Source organism: Eubalaena glacialis, chromosome 3 (assembly GCF_028564815.1).
Source record: "Eubalaena glacialis isolate mEubGla1 chromosome 3, mEubGla1.1.hap2.+ XY, whole genome shotgun sequence".
Classification (NCBI taxonomy): domain Eukaryota; kingdom Metazoa; phylum Chordata; class Mammalia; order Artiodactyla; family Balaenidae; genus Eubalaena; species Eubalaena glacialis.
The window spans coordinates 61,784,863-61,802,028 of record NC_083718.1 but is presented as its reverse complement, the minus strand read 5'-3'; the positions used below and the strand labels follow the sequence as shown (position 1 = coordinate 61,802,028).

Below are 17,166 nucleotides of genomic sequence, written 5' to 3'. Positions count from 1 at the left end.
TTCTACTGTACCCAAGCCTAAAACCTGTCTGGTTACACTGCCTTTTAAAACACTGTGAGCATAAAACAGCCAAACAAAAGGTACCTGTCGCTTGCCATTTGAGAACTGTTGGTTTAAAAAGAAAGACTGGAGAGAATGGATATTTAATGGAGGGCCTTTAGTGTCTTTCCTACTAGAATCAGAGCCTTAAGTCAGTCCTAAAGGGACTTGGTATTTCCATTTCCTTATTCACTGGTAGGAATAGGGACTCATGTTTAGATGATACAAGAGCTGTGACTATAGTTCACTGACCTGTTTGCCAAAGCCTTCAACAAGCTCTCTATAGAGACATAATTAAAGCCCACTGCCTCCAATTTGAGTAAAGGAGTGGAGATAAAGGAGAAAGTGAAAGCTTTGAAAGCCTTATGGTCCTAATCTATATATGTGGTTTTTGAAAGGTTATAGTTGGAACACATTTATGTGTATATATTTGTTTATATATGTGTTCTGTTAGCATAGTGATTTTCTTTCTTTTTTTTTTTTTTTTGGCTTTAAAAAATGTTCATTTGGTTGCAGATGGAGTCTGCACGTAAGGCATGGGAAAATTCTCCAAATGTTAGGGAAAAGGGATCTCCAGTAACTTCCACAGCACCTCCAATCGCAAGTGGAGTCAGCAGTAGTGCCAGTGGACCAAGCACTGCTAATTACAATTCATTCTCAAGTGCATCGATGCCTCAGATTCCTGTTGCTTCAGTCACTCCCACAACTTCACTATCAGGTAGAAGTCTTGTACCTTTTCTTTAAATATCTTAAATTATTTAAAGTTTCTTATGATCTTTTTCTGTTTACTATCCCCCAAAGTATTATTTGTAAAAGACAGAAGATTGCACATGAGATAATTATCAGCTGGTTTATAAATTTCTTGCCTCCCTCCCCTCTCTTGCCCTCTCCCAATTTTAATTTGGCAAATATTTAATGATGGCTTACTAAAATACTTCGCTTGACCCTCTCTTCTTCCCACCCCAACTCCCAATACAGATACGGATAAGGAATCGGTGGGAGATTTTCTGTCTTGTTCCTCTAAATTTTTCTATAAATTTCACCTTTTAATTTTTATTATTTAACTCATAGAGCTAATTAGACCAACTTGGAAATAACACAAAATCACAAAGCTTTTAAGTTTTGTGTGATCTGTATCTCATTTGAAGGAGCTCTTGGCCTAAGTCTGTTGGTTTAACATGTTTTCTGGGGAAGAGTTACGGGTAGAGAATTTCCAGTCTGTGTTATTTGAGTAAATGATATCCATTAGTTTTGGGGTTTTTTGTTTGTTTGTTTGTTTGTTTGTTTTAAAGTAGAGTCCATCAGCATCCCAAGTTAGAAGGTGTTTTTCTTTCTTAAATGTTTCACTAGTGTGTAATCCTTTCATTGAACTATATCTCATATGGGGCTTTATCATCCTTAAAGAACCAGAGATATTTCTGAAATATTTGACTCTAAGAAGGTATACCCTTTTACCATATGTATAACCATGTTTCTTCTACTGAAAATAGAAATTCGTTTTAAGCTTTCCTAATACTCTCTAATGTTTCCAAAACAGTCGGAAACTCCTTTCCAATACATGTAAAATATATACAGCACAGAATTTACTTGCTTTGGCTAGTTCTCATTTAATGATTGCAGTAATGATTTTCAGTATTCTGGCTTTCTGTGCTACTTTTAAGCACCAAAAGGACTGAGGTTGTACTATAGTTATTTTGACACTATCTGGAATCAGATATATGTATTAAGACAAGCCCAGATATTCAAATCAAAGAGAGTATTCCAACTGTACTTCTTCCCTCTTTAAACCCTTTCAGGCACTCGCCATCACCCATTTCCAAGGCATCTTCATTATGCTTACCAGCTTGGGCCCCAGACTACTTGGGTGGATAGGGGGTGAGGCTATAAAGGAAGCAGGAGGAGAGTATGGTAGGAAGATTAGGAAATATAGGGACTGGGGAGGTTCCTAGTTTTTTCTTTGGAACCCAACTACTTCCTTTCCTCTGGGTCTAGTTTCCCCACATTCCCCTCAACTAGGATAAATTTTTAACAAGGACCTTCTTGGCTAGTCATCCTACTGGTAGAGATTCAAGTGCAAGAACAGAGGTACCTCAGTCTTGGTCCTCTCTTAGAACATCATTTGATATCTGAAAATAATAACTACTACATCACACTTTTGAATCAAATACCTATATTGTCATTTGCTCAAGTATTATTAATAATTTGTCTTGTTTTTAACGTATTACTAAATACCAGTTTTTGCTGGTATATATACAGGGAGAGACAGGAATAGTCTTAAGTTTATATGACTTTTTCGGAGCAATTTACATTAAATTTTTGTATTACATTAATAATTATTCTTAAGACACTTTATCCTTCTGTGTTTTTATGTCTATGCCTGGCCTTTAATAGATGTTCAAATATTTATTTATAAATAACTGACGTTCTAAAGATTATCCTTAAGGTATTTTGCCAGAAAGAGGAAAAAAAGTCTAACCTTAAGTTTATGTGACTTTTTAGGAGCAATTGTGATCTCTCAAGGCCCATTTATGTGCTAATATTTATGCCTCACCATAAATGAATGAAGCTCTTGATTATCCTTTGTGATGATTAAAAAACTAAATATTAGTTTGAGGCTAAACTATAACAATGTTGTAGGCTCTCAGCCTCCTTATTTTGTGAGTTTATTTTTAAATTTTCTCCTCATTTTAATTTTCTATTTATATTTCTCCAGATTTTATAGTCTTATTTGCATCTGATAGATGTGTCTTCCTTTTACAAGCCCCTCATACCCACTTTTGGTCTGAGGTACCGTATATAAGTGCCTAATAAGTACATAGTGGACATAAATATTAATTTTCCAGTTTCTGGTTGGTGCTTGAGTTTACTGTGAACAACAGTGGTACTTTAAAATATGCTACATTTCCCCCTTATTTTATCCCTCTCCCGAATGTAGGAGCTGGTACATATACTACCTCTTCTTTAAGTACAAAATCTACAACCACATCAGACCCTCCTAATATTTGTAAAGTGAAACCCCAACAATTACAGACAAGCAGCCTGCCTTCTGCAAGTCATTTTTCGCAGTTAAGCTGTATGCCTTCGCTTATTGCCCAGCAGCAACAGAGTCCACAAGTCTATGTGTCTCAGTCTGCAGCAGGTAAGATGTTTGAGTATAAGGAATTTAGAAAATGAAGACGTTTTAATGCTTTTTTTTCTCTCTTCCCTTACCTTTCAAGTTTAAATATTTTTTGATCTGCTTTGCAAATTTGTTTCCTCATAGAATTGAATGTTGTCTCTCCTTGACAAGCATTCTGGGGTTCGTGGCAATTGTTTCTTACACATATGTTACATTTATAGTAGACATATTAGTGTCCAGTACAGTCTATATCCATGGATTCCGAGTCTACGATTTAACCAACTGTGGATTGAAAGTAATTCGAAAAAAATGTTCACAAAGTTCCAAAAAACAAAACTTGTATTTTCTGCACACAGGTAACTATTTACATAACATTTACATTGTATTAGGTATTATAAGTAATCTAGAGATGATTTAAAGTATATGAGAGGGGACCTCCCTGGTGGCGCAGTGGTTAAGAATCCGCCTGCCAACGCAGGGGACATGGGTTTGAGCCCTGGTCCAGCAGGATCCCACATGCCACGGAACAACTAAGCCCGTGTGCCACAGCTACTGAGCCTGCGCTCTAGAGCCCGCGTGCCTAGGACCCGTGCTCCGCAACAAGAGAAGCCACTGCAATGAGAAGCCCGTGCATCGCAACGAAGAGTAGCCCCTGCTCGCTGCAACTAGAGAAAGCCTGCGCGCAGCAACAAAGACCCAGTGCAGCCAAAAATAAATAAATAAACAAATTGGAAATAATTTTAAAAAAATAAATAAAGTATATGAGAGGATGTGCTTAGGTTATATGCAAATGATATACCCCATTTTACATTTGCAGGTTTTGGTATCTGGGGGGTGGTCCTAGAACCAACCCTCTACAGATAACCGGAGTTTGTTATCTGAAACCTGACAAATTGATGATAAAGTTCTTGAGGAAGAATAAACCTAAGAACAACAAAGAAGAGAAAAAATTATTTATTGGCGGGGGGTAACTTGTCCTACTAAATGTCACAATGTTAATCTGAGTTAAATAGTAAATAAGCATTTGAAAAATATTCGAGCTCACTAATGATTTAAATTCAAAGTAAAAGGACAGTGAGGCTATTTTTTGTCTTTCCATGTGGGAAATATTAGGAAGATTGATAATACCCAGCATATTTAATACCTACTATCTATAAGGATCCACAGGTATTATTAATAGGCTCTTAAAAGTACATTGCTAGTGAGCATATAAATGGGCAGAATTCTTTTAGAAAAGTATCTCAGAATATTTTATGTGTTATACATAGTCACTGTAGTAGCAGTTTCATAGTTGGGAATATTATTGTACAGGTAAACCTACTTATTAATCAGAGATATATGTATCAGGGTGTTCATTCATTGCAGTATTGTTTATAATGATAATAAATTAAAAACAACATGGGAAGTTCTCCCAAACATACTATTATATAGAAACAGCGTAATACAAAGTAGTGAGTATAAACATAGAGAAGAAATCTGTTAAGAATCTATACCAGATTCTTTCAATTATTAAATGTCAATTCTTATGAAATATTTTCCTAAATTCTAGTTGGTAGATTTAAAATTGGAGTGGATTTGCTGGTAAACAGGTAGGTTCATTTTCAATTTTAGTGGATTATGTAAAATTTTACTAGTTTATACTCCAGTGGCAGTGTATGAGAGTGTCTATTTTCGTCAACCTTCACACGTTCTAGAGTTTCATTGTTTTAATTTGCATATACCTGTCTGAAAGAAGTTTTACATCTTTTTGCATTTGTATCTTTTCACATTTCTAGTTTTTCCTTGGCTGTATTAATTTTCAGAGGGCTCACTTTATTTGAAATCTGCTTTTTGGGTTTTTTGTTACTGTTTGGAAAATTCTGAAACTTAGACACTCATTACTGCTTGTTTTTCCTGCCAATCTGTAGCTCAAATCCCAGCTTTCTATATGGACACAAGTCATTTATTCAATACCCAACATGCACGGTTGGCTCCACCATCCTTGGCTCAGCAACAAGGCTTCCAACCAGGTCTCTCTCAGGTAAGTATCACAGGCTTCTTCCATTCTATATTTGTTTCTTTGCGTTTTTGTGGTGTGATGTGATAGTATTTGGGGGCTCAATGTAGAACTAGTAATGGATTGAAAAGAAATTTTAGATGTTTACATTTGGTTTTGTTTTTAAAAGGAACTGATACATAGCATTAATCTTTTGTTTCATATCTCAAATTTTTATTTTCCAGGTGTTGTCATTTGTGTATATGGCGTTCATATATTGTTTTTTCATTGCATTGCAGCCAACTTCAGTTCAGCAGATTCCAATCCCTATTTATGCACCACTGCAAGGGCAGCATCAAGCCCAGCTAAGTTTGGGTGCTGGACCTGCTGTTTCCCAGGCTCAGGAACTATTCAGTTCTTCACTTCAACCATATAGGTAAAAGCTTTAAAATTATGTATGTGATGTTGGAAACAGTGTAATTGCTGAGCCTTCTTGCCATATCCTTTCTACTCCCTCCTTCCCCTCCAAAACACGATGACCCTCTTATAAACTACATTAAATAATTATGTTGAGTATGTGTCATGAACTTCAGCCTCTGGTAATTTCTGTCAGTCTTCATTGAACAAAGTGAAGCCTCAGAGCGTCTTGAAGAAGAGGCTAACAGCAGTCCTATAACAATTAGAAATCACAGAAAATGGCTGCTAAAGGACCTGAAAGTTTGAGTGCCATCTCGCTGCTAACAACTCTAAATCCAGGCCTGCTCTGTGTAAGAGCTGAGGCATGGCAGATGACATTACAGTATGTAAGGGGGCAGAGGCCAGGGTGGAATATAATAAAAGCGAGAGAGTAGAGTGTCAAACAAGGAATAGAAGTAGTGGTGATGAGTGGTGATGCTCTGTAGTGTAGAAGAAACCATTCTTTTGAAAGATTCACTACTGTAAGTTATCTTTGCAGTTAAGCAAGTAATGAAAACTGATCTTTATTGAACTTCTTTATATATGATATTCAGCCCTTTACATACACTAACTTATTTAATTTTCACAAAACCATATAAGGTAGATTAAGTCATCCCCATTTGACATTCGAAGAAGTTGTGGGGGGTTTTTTTGTTTTGTTTTTGGGTTCTTTGGTATTTTATCCTAATGTTAACACTGCAAATAAGTGGCAGAGCCTGGATTTAACCCAGGTGTCTCTCATCTCCAACTTAATGAGAGTGGAAGGGTGGGGTAAGAGTTGAATGACAGCAGTGATCATGGCATAACTCAGTCATCATCATGGTATACCTGTCATTGATACACTCATGGTAATGGCCCTAAACAGTCAAAAAGAAAAATAAGGGACTTCCCTGGTGGCGCAGTGGATAAGACTCCACGCTCCCAACGCACGGGCCCGGGTTCGATCCCTGGTCAGGGAGCTAGATCCCACATGCATGCTGCAACTAAGAGTTCGCATGCCACAACTTAAGGAGCCCGCCTGCTGCAACTAAGGAGCCCGTGAGCTGCAAATAAGGAGCCCGCCTCCCACAACTAAGACCTGGTGCAACCAAATAAATATATAAGTAAATAAATATTTTTTTTAAAAAAAAAGAAAAAAAATTCCTTTCAGGACATTTACTGTAAAGAAGGTTGCAAAACTAGGCATTTCCTTTTAGAAATTTGCTTTTTAAGTGGTTCAGGTAGAATGTCCGTACTTTATAGATTAAACTTGGCATCAATTGATACAGCTCATTTCTTTCAGATCACGTTTTACTCCTGAAGAAGCTAGGCTCAGCTAATCAAACTTTCTCAAAGGAACAGAGTTATTAGTAAACTTAATAAATGTGGCTCTCACTTTTGTTTTTTATTAAAGATTATTAAGTAGAATTTAGTACATCTGTATAATTATATAGTATGTTTTATTTTCTGGTATTACTCCGTCATACCAGAGTAATGGTATGGTATGACAGTTTGGTTTGGTTATTCCAAGAAATTCTCTCTCACTACAAGTAAAATTATTTACCCCGACTGGAATTACAGGCAGTCTCTTTCATGTTATTAAATTTGAGGTTATCTTGAAATTTGTGGTAAAAATTAAAATTTTAATACCAGTAGATTTAGAAATAGCAAATAGATTTAATCTCAAAACCAATCTCCTTTTAATTGGTACTGGCTGTTTGAAACATTGTTGAAAAGTTTGCAACTTTTCAGCTCTGTTAAAAAGAGTTCAGTAATTAATTAGTAATATCTTCCATAGCTATGGGAGATGGATTAGCAATGCAATTCTGTATTTGTAACCCCCATTTTAACAATTGCCTTGGAAGATGTACTTTTTAAGACCAGACCTGTTCAATAGAAATATAAGCTGTATATGTAATTGTGGCAAATGGCTACTTGAAAGGCACCAGTTTCAACTTTGAAAGTAGTTGTTTGTATCCCTACCGCATCATTCTGCTGTTTCTTGTTCTGAACCTAACTAGCATAGTGTTTATTAACAGGGAATCCTTGAATTAATTTCTGCCAGGACCGGGGTAGTTTTAACAGTATGCTTATGTTTTACATTTTATATTTGAAACAGATTATAAGTGGACATTGTAAAGATTACTTGTGACCCTAGACTAGTGCTCCTGCTTAATGGGTTTTGTTCCTGTTGCATGTGTAAAGATTGGACACCTCCATCCCAGAAATAATAGGGCCGTCTGAGGTTAGATTTCAGCATTGTATTTTTTTAAAAACCTTTCAGATGTGTAGTACAGTATTAGTAACTATAGTCACCGTGCTGTACATTACATCCCCATGACTTATTTTATAATGGGAGGTTTATACCCTTTGACCATAATACTGTGTTGCATATTTGAACATTGCTAAGAGAATAGATCTTAAAAAGTTCTCATCACAAGGAAAAAAAAAAATGTGTAACTGTGTGGTGACAGATGTTAACTAGACTCATTGTGGTGATCATTTTGCATATATACAAATACCAAATCATTATGTTGTACACCCGGAACTAGTGTTATGTTATAAGTCCCTTATACCTCAATTAACAAAGCAAAATTTTGTGGGTAATCCTGTTGCTAACTACTACTCTGCTTCATTCCATAGAGGTCTTGAGACCTCTTAGAGGAAAAATACATATACATGTATGTGTATGTATATATGTATATATACACACATGTATGTGGAAGTAATGAAATACAAATAACGGAAGTCAGAGCTATTGGTGCTATAAATTTGAATAGAATGTCAATACCAAAGAGAAAAACAGCAGATTTGGTTCTGAGCTGGCTAATGAGCACATGAAAAGAGAATTATTCTCATTGTTAAAGAGAAGGAAATCTTACCATTTCCTCAGGAAGAGCAAGACTTTTCCCAGAACTTTTACATGGGGAGCTTTGCTGTATACAGGGCTCTAAATCTTGAAACAAGTGCTTTAGACACACTCTGCGTCTTTAATTGTGCTGATTAGAGTATTTGGTCATTTGAGATACTCATTCTTAAGATTCCAGATAGAATTAACTTCTAACACAAGCCTTTTCTCTTTAATACTTCTGTAGATCTCAGCCAGCCTTCATGCAAAGCAGTCTATCCCAGCCATCTGTGGTACTTTCTGGTACTGCCATCCACAACTTCCCAGCTGTCCAACACCAGGAACTTGCCAAGGCACAGTCGGGTCTTGCCTTTCAGCAAACTTCAAATACTCAGCCTATTCCTATACTGTATGAACATCAGCTGGGTCAGGCATCAGGACTAGGGGGTTCCCAACTGATTGATACACATCTTCTCCAGGTAAGGCAGGAGCTAGAATCATGCACTGTCTTTGTATTCCTATGCAGCAAATTATTTAAGAAAACAGTTTTGAAAGAAAAAATGTTAAATGACGCAGTGGAAAAAACAAGATCTTCCTTTCTATCTAATGCTAAAATTCTTAGAGATTACTTTGAAGTCATGATCTTGATATCTGAATTGAAAAATATTTCAATCTTACTTCTTACAAAATATTTTCTAGGCTAGAGCGAATCTTACCCAGGCTTCAAATCTTTATTCTGGACAAGTACAACAGCCTGGTCAGACAAATTTTTATAACACTGCCCAGTCACCAAGTGCTCTCCAGCAGGTAAACTATGGCATGGTAAATTTCCTCAATTTTCTTTACTATTATTGTTGTTGTTGCTGCTGTTGCTGTTGCTTTTGTTATTGTTGGGGAATTTAAATAGAACCAAGATGGGGAGGTGGTGCAGTGGTTTCAGACTTCTCTCTGAGGTGTCTAGGAATTCCATGGGGTCCACTAGTAGTGGGACATGTTTCAGTCCTATACCACCCCTCTTCTCACCCCCACTTCAATCCGTTATGCTTTTTACCTCTTTTTAAAATGGATTTCTGGGTAATCATTTATTTTAACAAAAGATTCCACACATGTAAAAATTTGAAAACCATTGTCCAGGATATGCAGTTACATGTAAGTGTGATAAATGCTTTACCCATTCATGCTAGAGGTGAAGTAAGACCCTGAAGACCACCACACCGGTTAATATAATACATAGGACTGGGTTGCAGAGTTATGACAGAGTAAAAATGACAAACACATTTCTTAAGTATATGAATGTAATAATTTTCAGTGAAAAATGTATATTTTTATGAAACTATCTCCTCTGGCAATGTCATTAATCAGCTTACTCTTTGAAAGTTGGTGGAGGGCTGGAGGAGAGAGGCAAGCCATTAGTCATTTTCTCATAACTATTTTTGGTGGGTATTTTAGGGGGTGAGAATTCAAAAAATATCACCATATTGACATTCAAGTTAAATATTATTTGTATGAAAACTGAAAGACTATTTTTTTGTCAAAGCTCATTTTGACCACACCTGAAAACAGTATAAAAATGTCTATTATAAAAATGAAAGTTGTAACTGCTTTCTTAAATTGTATATTCATGATTTTATTGTATTTTGTGGTTATTAGGCATGTACTATGGATTAATTCAAAGATAGTCATAATTATTTTATATGTATAGCTTCTCTACTGCTAATCTGTTTTATTGTTGCACATTTAATAAAAGAATGGAGATAGTCACTAAGCAAAATATTTATATGTGAAATGTATTAATAGATTGAAGTATTCTGTTTAAAACCTTACTCAAAAGTATTTGAAGAGTCATGTATAATATATAGTAAAAGGGATATACATACAACAGGTCTAAGCAAATTGTTACAGTTTCTGTTTGCTTGTTTTCTAGGTTACAGTACCTTTACCAGCCTCCCAGCTTTCCTTGCCTAATTTTGGATCCACCGGGCAGCCTTTAATTGCTCTGCCTCAGACTCTTCAGCCCCCGTTACAGCATACCACCCCACAAGCACAGGCCCAGAGCATGAGTCGTCCTGCACAAGTAAGCCAGCCTTTCAGGGGATTAATCCCTGCTGGAACACAGCATAGCATGATCGCAACCACAGGAAAAGTAAGTGAAGAGAAATTTACGCAGTTTCTTTGAGAATTTAAGGCCATGAGTTTAGATATATGCATCTGTGTAGTCTATAAAAATAAAATGCATCAGTTTTTACCACCCTCCAAGAAATGTCAAACTCATTATACTTACTTTTTATCTACTCTCTGTTAATGTGTTTGGTCCCCTCTGGTTTTTACCTAATAACAAAGAATTCATAAATTTTGTGGAGGAATTTTGTACTAAGGTTCTTTGCCCTTTGCCAGATGAAGCTATCATATATAGAATACTAAACACAGCACTTTAGTTTATGGAATTGCAGAAATGTTAAGTTTACTTTATGCTCTTTCTCAGATGTCTGAAATGGAACTAAAAGCCTTTGGAAGTGGCATTGATATAAAACCAGGCACACCTCCGATCAGCGGTAGAAGCACCACACCAACGTCTAGTCCTTTCCGGTAAAATGGGCCTTTACATTTGCTTAGAGAATATCCGAATAACTGAGCACCATTTGTTTGTTAGATACTTAATGCCACTTTTCCTATAGTAAGTATAAGACATTCTGATAGTTTTACCAAAATGTTAAGCTATTAAATTATCAAGAACGTATTTGCTATACTCTATTTTAAGAAAAAAAAAATTTAACCCAGGGAAAATCTAGCTAGTGTGCTTTCTCACATCTGCATCTCCAGTGTCTCTTCATTACCACCATAATGTTTGGTAACTCACCTTGGTAAATTTTCATCAACTACCAAGTATGATGAATCTACCAAGAGCAATGTCTCTAAAAATCTAACAGCACCATTTATGTGGCACTACCGTACTGACCAGTGATGGCTTCTTTCCAAGGGCTACTTCCACAAGTCCGAACAGCCAGTCCAGCAAAATGAACAGCATTGTCTATCAGAAGCAGTTCCAGTCAGCCCCTGCCACTGTGAGAATGACACAACCTTTTCCTACACAGTTTGCACCCCAGGTGGGCAGATATAAGTGAGAAATGAGTATTATTTACTTGCAAGTGATTGCTAATCTGGCTAATTCTCTGATTTTATAATCTTGCCGTATTATAACCAGTTTAGAAACAGTTTTTAGTAAATTTATGACATTCAAATATATTCTCTACAGTTTTTAGCTAGACACAAGTAGTAACCATATAGTTCTAAAGCAGACAATTGAAATATAGTCAAAAGATTCCCCACACAGCTCTGAGAGTTTATTTCAGTCCTGATCCTTTTATCTTTTTGAAGGTGACTTTTCAGAGAAGGGTCCCAGTGCTTACCGTTTTCTAGTTTTAAAGTTGCGGGGGGGAGTTTTGGTTTTTGTTTTTTTAAGATAACTATATGTAGTTGAGGTGGAAACTCTAAAAGGTGTTCTAATGTATGTGTAAAAATGTTGGCTTCCCTTTGCTAATCATATGGAAGGACTAACTAAAATTGATAAGCACTCTCATATATTTGTTGAATTAGTATTATTTTCATTTATCTTCAGATTATATTTGGTATAGGTATGTGCCTTTTCTGCAGTTATATCTTTTTTTAAAGATATCCTAATTAATAGCCTTTCTGTCTCCCCTTCAGAATTTGTAGCTGAAATGCTAGAACCAACTGAAGTGCCATAGCATGCTTTGCCTAATTTTTCTGTTAGATTCTCCAAACATGGCCCATTTGTTCTTGGTCCTTGTAATAGAATGGCACAAACCCATACACTTCCTTTCACTGACAGAATGGGCACAGATTTACTCTGGGATAAGCCAACCTGGTCTAGTTGGCAAATTTTTTCTTTTTTTAACAGTTCAATGTTGTATGTTTTGTTTTTTTCACTCAGATTCTCTCTCAGCCTAACCTGGTCCCTCCATTGGTAAGAGCCCCACATACTAACACCTTCCCAGCGCCTGTTCAGAGGCCACCAATGGCACTGGCCAGTCAGATGCCTCCTCCGCTGACCACAGGCCTCATGAGCCATGCTCGTTTGCCACATGTAGCCAGGGGTCCTTGTGGATCACTATCTGGAGTCAGAGGTAATCAGGCCCAGGCTGCGTTGAAGGCTGAACAAGACATGAAGGTTAGTACAGTGTTAACAGCCCAACAGAGCAAGAATCTGTCTCTGAACCATGTCTTAAGATGCCTCTGGACCCATAACTGCATATCCAGGCATTCATTGTCTTAGCAGACTTAACCAAACTAACTACTTTTATTCATCCTACCCCGCCCCCCTTTTTTAATTTCTTTTTTTTCTCCCTACCCCCCCCACACTTTTTTCTTTCTTTTTTTTTTTTTTTAATGTTTTTGTTGTTTTTTGTTTTTTGCAGCTAATAGTCAGCAAACAAGTTAACATTTTAAACTCTGTGGCCAAATGAATTACTTACAAAATAAATATTTGAGGGAGATATAAGTTTAGCTGCCACATTTTTTGGAAGAGCAAATAAGTAATATGAATTATTATAGGCTTCCCCATTTTCTTTTTTTTTTTTTTTCTCCCTTTCCACCCCACCCCCATCCCCCCATCCCAAGATATAAATCATGGTTATGTGAAAACTCTGGAATGGGTGAGGCATGTTACCTATCTTGATTTTTCTTCCTTCATGAGTCATCCAAGTATAGTTTTCTTCTCAGACTGGTTTCATACCCTTTTTTTTGCCTGCTGCCTGAGGCAGCCATATTCCACAACAGATTGTGTAGTTGTAGATGAAGAACTCAAAAAGCACTTTGGGATCCTTCGTGATAAAAGGCGCTGATAAACTTGAGGTTTGCTAATGCAGAAGGGTGCCTTTAGGAGTCTGTGTGGGGACAGTTTTTATAGCATAAACCTTACCTGTCTGCCTGTACAGCTAGCTGAATCAGTTTATTTCTGTTTCTAGACTTAACTTCAGAGGTCTTAATAATTTTGCCAATTTTGTCACTTTATATATCAGGTCAGACGAGAACAAAGAAAAGCTTACTGCTTTCAAATGGGAAATGTCCATAGTAATGCTTTACTCTGAATTAGAAGCATGTTTATGACAATCCTGTTAGAAAATTCGGTTGACTGAGTAAAGTTTCTTTCTGGGTGGATATCCCTTGTTTCTGATCCTGAGTAATCAAATTTAAAGACTGCCCTGCAGTGAAACGCTTGTTAAATGTTATCCACTTTTATTAAGGCTATGTGCCTAGGATTTCCATCCATTCATAACTATTAAAAATACTAGTATGTGTAGAAATCTTTGGAAACCATTTGGCCTTGGTTTCCAGTTCTCTTGCCTTCTTGGCACTTGATTTTCATACATCCCCATGTTGGAAATGACATTAGAGCTTAATAATGAATGGGCTGGGGAAGGATACAGATTTCGTGAAAATTGCTTCAGAACTTTGAATATAGTACAGGTACCTATAGAACATGAAGGGCTTTTGTTATATGCAAGAGGTGTAGAAACTTTAGTTTTAACTGTGTATGTTATACAGTGGTATAATTTACAGATTGACGTAAGTATATTCTATGGGGGCACAGAGTCAATAAAACTAGGAAATTATTTTACCAGCTCAGAATGTGGTAGGAGCTATCAGAACTTAGTGATCAAGTGAAGTTGTAGTTACTAATTTCTGATGCTCTTCCCCTGCAGAAGAGAGCTGTGGGAAGAGGACTCAGCCACAAGACATTTGGTCCTAGGTGTTGGTAATGCCACAATATAAGTGCTTCCTTTTCATTTTATTGTAGACCACATATTGATAACTAGAAGTTTTAAGTATTACATATATGTTTTCAAATTTGCAAGCAGGCTCCCTAAATAAAATTTAATATCAATAAGCTTTGTTCCAGAAAAGATACAAACCAACAACAATTTCTATTTTATTATTTGATAAAAGGGCAAACTTTGAAAAGATGGTGGGAGGTGGTCCTGTTCTTTTTATTTTTTTTTTTATTATTATTATTTTTTTAAATCACATGGAATGTTTTGAAAAATAGGAAGAAATCTATCCATTAAAAGCCGAAAGATCAATGAGGTACTTTGGGGCCAAACCAACATGGGGAAAACTGATTTGTGATTGGTAAAAGAATTTGAACTGAGCTTGATTGACAAGCTTTGGTAATACTGTAGCATTTTCAGTTGTTGTTTCTCATTTTTTAAGGCAAAGCAGAGAGCAGAGGTTCTTCAGTCCACGCAGCGGTTCTTCTCTGAACAGCAACAGAACAAACAGATAGGAGGCAAAGCCCAGAAAGTGGACAGTGATTCAAGTAAACCTCCTGAAACACTGACCGACCCCCCCGGTGTCTGTCAGGAAAAAGTAGAAGAAAAGCCGCCCCCTGCACCCACCATAGCCACCAAACCTGTTAGAACTGGACCAATCAAACCTCAGGCAATCAAAACCGAAGAAACAAAATCCTAAAGGCTGTGGGCTATTGCAGGGGGTTGGGGGAAGGGAGAGGGGAAAGAGGGAGGATGAAGTCAGATAATGCCAGCAGCCAGAGGGGTAAAATGGTCTCTGACATTATCCTGTCCAGAGCTTGGAGGTGCACAAGGGACATAGGAGCAATTTACACTGACACACAGCTGCTGCACCAGTAAAAATGAGGCTTTGCCAGCTTGCACCTACTATATAACATGCACTCTGTTGATGGCCATGCATCTTCAGTCAGAAATTTATATACGAATACGTGCACACATTCCTTGAGTGCATATAATTTAGAACTAAAATCCTTATGGTTAGATGAAACACCAGAAATAAGAGGGCAGTAACATCACAGAGGAATAGCTCAGCCTGAACAATGCGATGATCCCAGCTAAGACATCAGATGTGGTTTCTTTGCTCCGCTTACGTTCTTTGGATATGGTTATAGCATTTATAGGCTTGGTGGTGAAGAACAGAAGATAACTGGTGCTGGATAGAGAAGCCTTATTTTTTATTATGGCAGCTTGCTATTTTTGTAACGTGGTGATTGAGTTGAACACAATCAAAGTACAGTAACTGATCTCCCCTTCTTCCTGAATGAGTGAGCAGATGATGAAGTATTGACGTCAGCATCCTTGAACATATCCAGGTGGACAGTGTTTGGCTACTGCTTCTGTTTGAAAAGATGCTGTGTTTTGGTTGTGGCCCAAAGGTTTGATGTGCTACTTGGCGTCTTCTTTCTTCCGTGGAGCTCTTACCGTTCAGACACGACAGAGTTGGTCAAATACTAGTTAGGTTGAATCTTGCTTGCCTCTACTCAGTCATCTTTGTATGAATCCAGTAGTTTTTTGTTTATTTTTTAAAACGGTTTTTAGCTGATGTTCATGAAGATCATTGAGTACCTAGAACTGTGCCACTAAAGAAAGGAAATCCTATCTAAGAAGGTGCATTTCTGTACCAGAGCTGTGTTATAACCATCCTTTGGGCCCTCTGCTGGAAAAGTAGAATCAAGTCTCAAATAATGCCTTTTTAATTATATCCTCTAGTATTATAGATGTAGGACAGTACTGTATCATACCTCTGTGAATGTAAAATATCTTGTACCTGCTTTATGATACGTAGTAGTGACCGTGCTTTATCAGATCTGTTTTTAATGACGTTATTCTAGAATGTTTTCTTTCCAGATGATAATTGAGAAGCTAATTAAAAAAAAAAAAAATGGTGCCAGGTACCACAACAGTAACAGAATTTGCTGTTTTCTGAGGTTTTGTTTTTTACCTTTTTTTTTTTTTTTTTTTAATGGAGTGTGCTGGATGTCTCTATAATTTTGTTCAGATGACTGCAGAACCTGGAAAAGCTGTTGCTGCTATTGATGCATAACATACTGCTATTGGTCTTTTTATATAAATAAATAAATCTATCTCTATATATATATACATATATATATAATTTGAATTTTTGGAAACTTTAGCTGTGCTGTCAACTTTGGAAAAGTATCCCAGTTGTACCGTGTTGGGTTGGCATTGTACAGAAATCAACAGCCATATTGGTCTAGAAACGTTAAACATAATTTTTTCCATTTGTACAGGGGTAACGCACTGTATTAAATATGTAAGGTCTTATCTACATGGGTTTGATTACAGAAACTAATAAAGTATTCTCTAAATAATGAGTCTTGGAGCTTCTTATCCACTCCTAAAATCTGAAGCAAGAAGGCTTGTCACATACCAAAAAGAGTGATCAAGACTACATTATGCTCTAGGAAAAAAATTATCATCCCAAAACTTGATTTCTGACTTTCCAAAACTATAAAGCTTGTTCAATCAAAGTAAAGATTGTTTTAGAGGATAATGTTTATGGCTCCTGTTCTCAAGGTAGCCATACTCCTGTTGAAAGCAGTCTGTCAAGGAGGAGGAGAGAAGTCTTTCTTGATGATGCAAAGTGCTGAATGTAGAAAATAGAATCACCATTCTTCTGGCTGGAAATGGAAGGACCCAAAATAGATCTCAGTAGTTATATTTGTATTTTTCTTATTTTTGCTAGCACATTCGTAGCCATTATCACCCACACAAGCAGACAGTAAGGGAGTTTGTTTTATCATTTACTCAATTTATGAAGTGAAGTACTGAGGGATTTCAATTGCCTAAAATCCTGTATCCAGAACACATGGCTTCCAGACCCAGCTTTAGGAAAACTAGTAAATTCAGTTACTAATAACCTGTGTGCCTTCTTTTCTCATAGATGCTGTGATTCTTAAAC

At 36.8% G+C, this 17,166-nt stretch overlaps 1 protein-coding gene across 13 annotated transcripts in view; it reads left to right on the top strand.

The window, feature by feature from the left end:
• The window catches only part of PRRC2C (proline rich coiled-coil 2C), a 98,145-nt gene extending 81,596 nt beyond the window's left edge, over positions 1-16,549 (top strand). For 5 of the 13 annotated variants that reach the window (XM_061183103.1, XM_061183104.1, XM_061183106.1 and 2 more), the window contains 11 exons: positions 556-757; positions 2,975-3,178; positions 5,065-5,177; positions 5,432-5,568; positions 8,663-8,894; positions 9,115-9,237; positions 10,340-10,558; positions 10,898-11,001; positions 11,393-11,519; positions 12,368-12,604; positions 14,647-16,549. In XM_061183103.1, coding sequence (XP_061039086.1) covers positions 556-757; positions 2,975-3,178; positions 5,065-5,177; positions 5,432-5,568; positions 8,663-8,894; positions 9,115-9,237; positions 10,340-10,558; positions 10,898-11,001; positions 11,393-11,519; positions 12,368-12,604; positions 14,647-14,904 — 1,956 coding nt within the window. In that variant the 3' untranslated portion in view covers positions 14,905-16,549. Of the gene's footprint in view, positions 1-555; positions 758-2,974; positions 3,179-5,064; positions 5,178-5,431; positions 5,569-8,662; positions 8,895-9,114; positions 9,238-10,339; positions 10,559-10,897; positions 11,002-11,392; positions 11,520-12,367; positions 12,605-14,138; positions 14,192-14,646 lie in introns of all 13 variants that reach the window. The other 8 variants (XM_061183107.1, XM_061183105.1, XM_061183113.1 and 5 more) reach the window with 6 other exon arrangements.
• Positions 16,550-17,166: the final 617 nt, after the last annotated feature.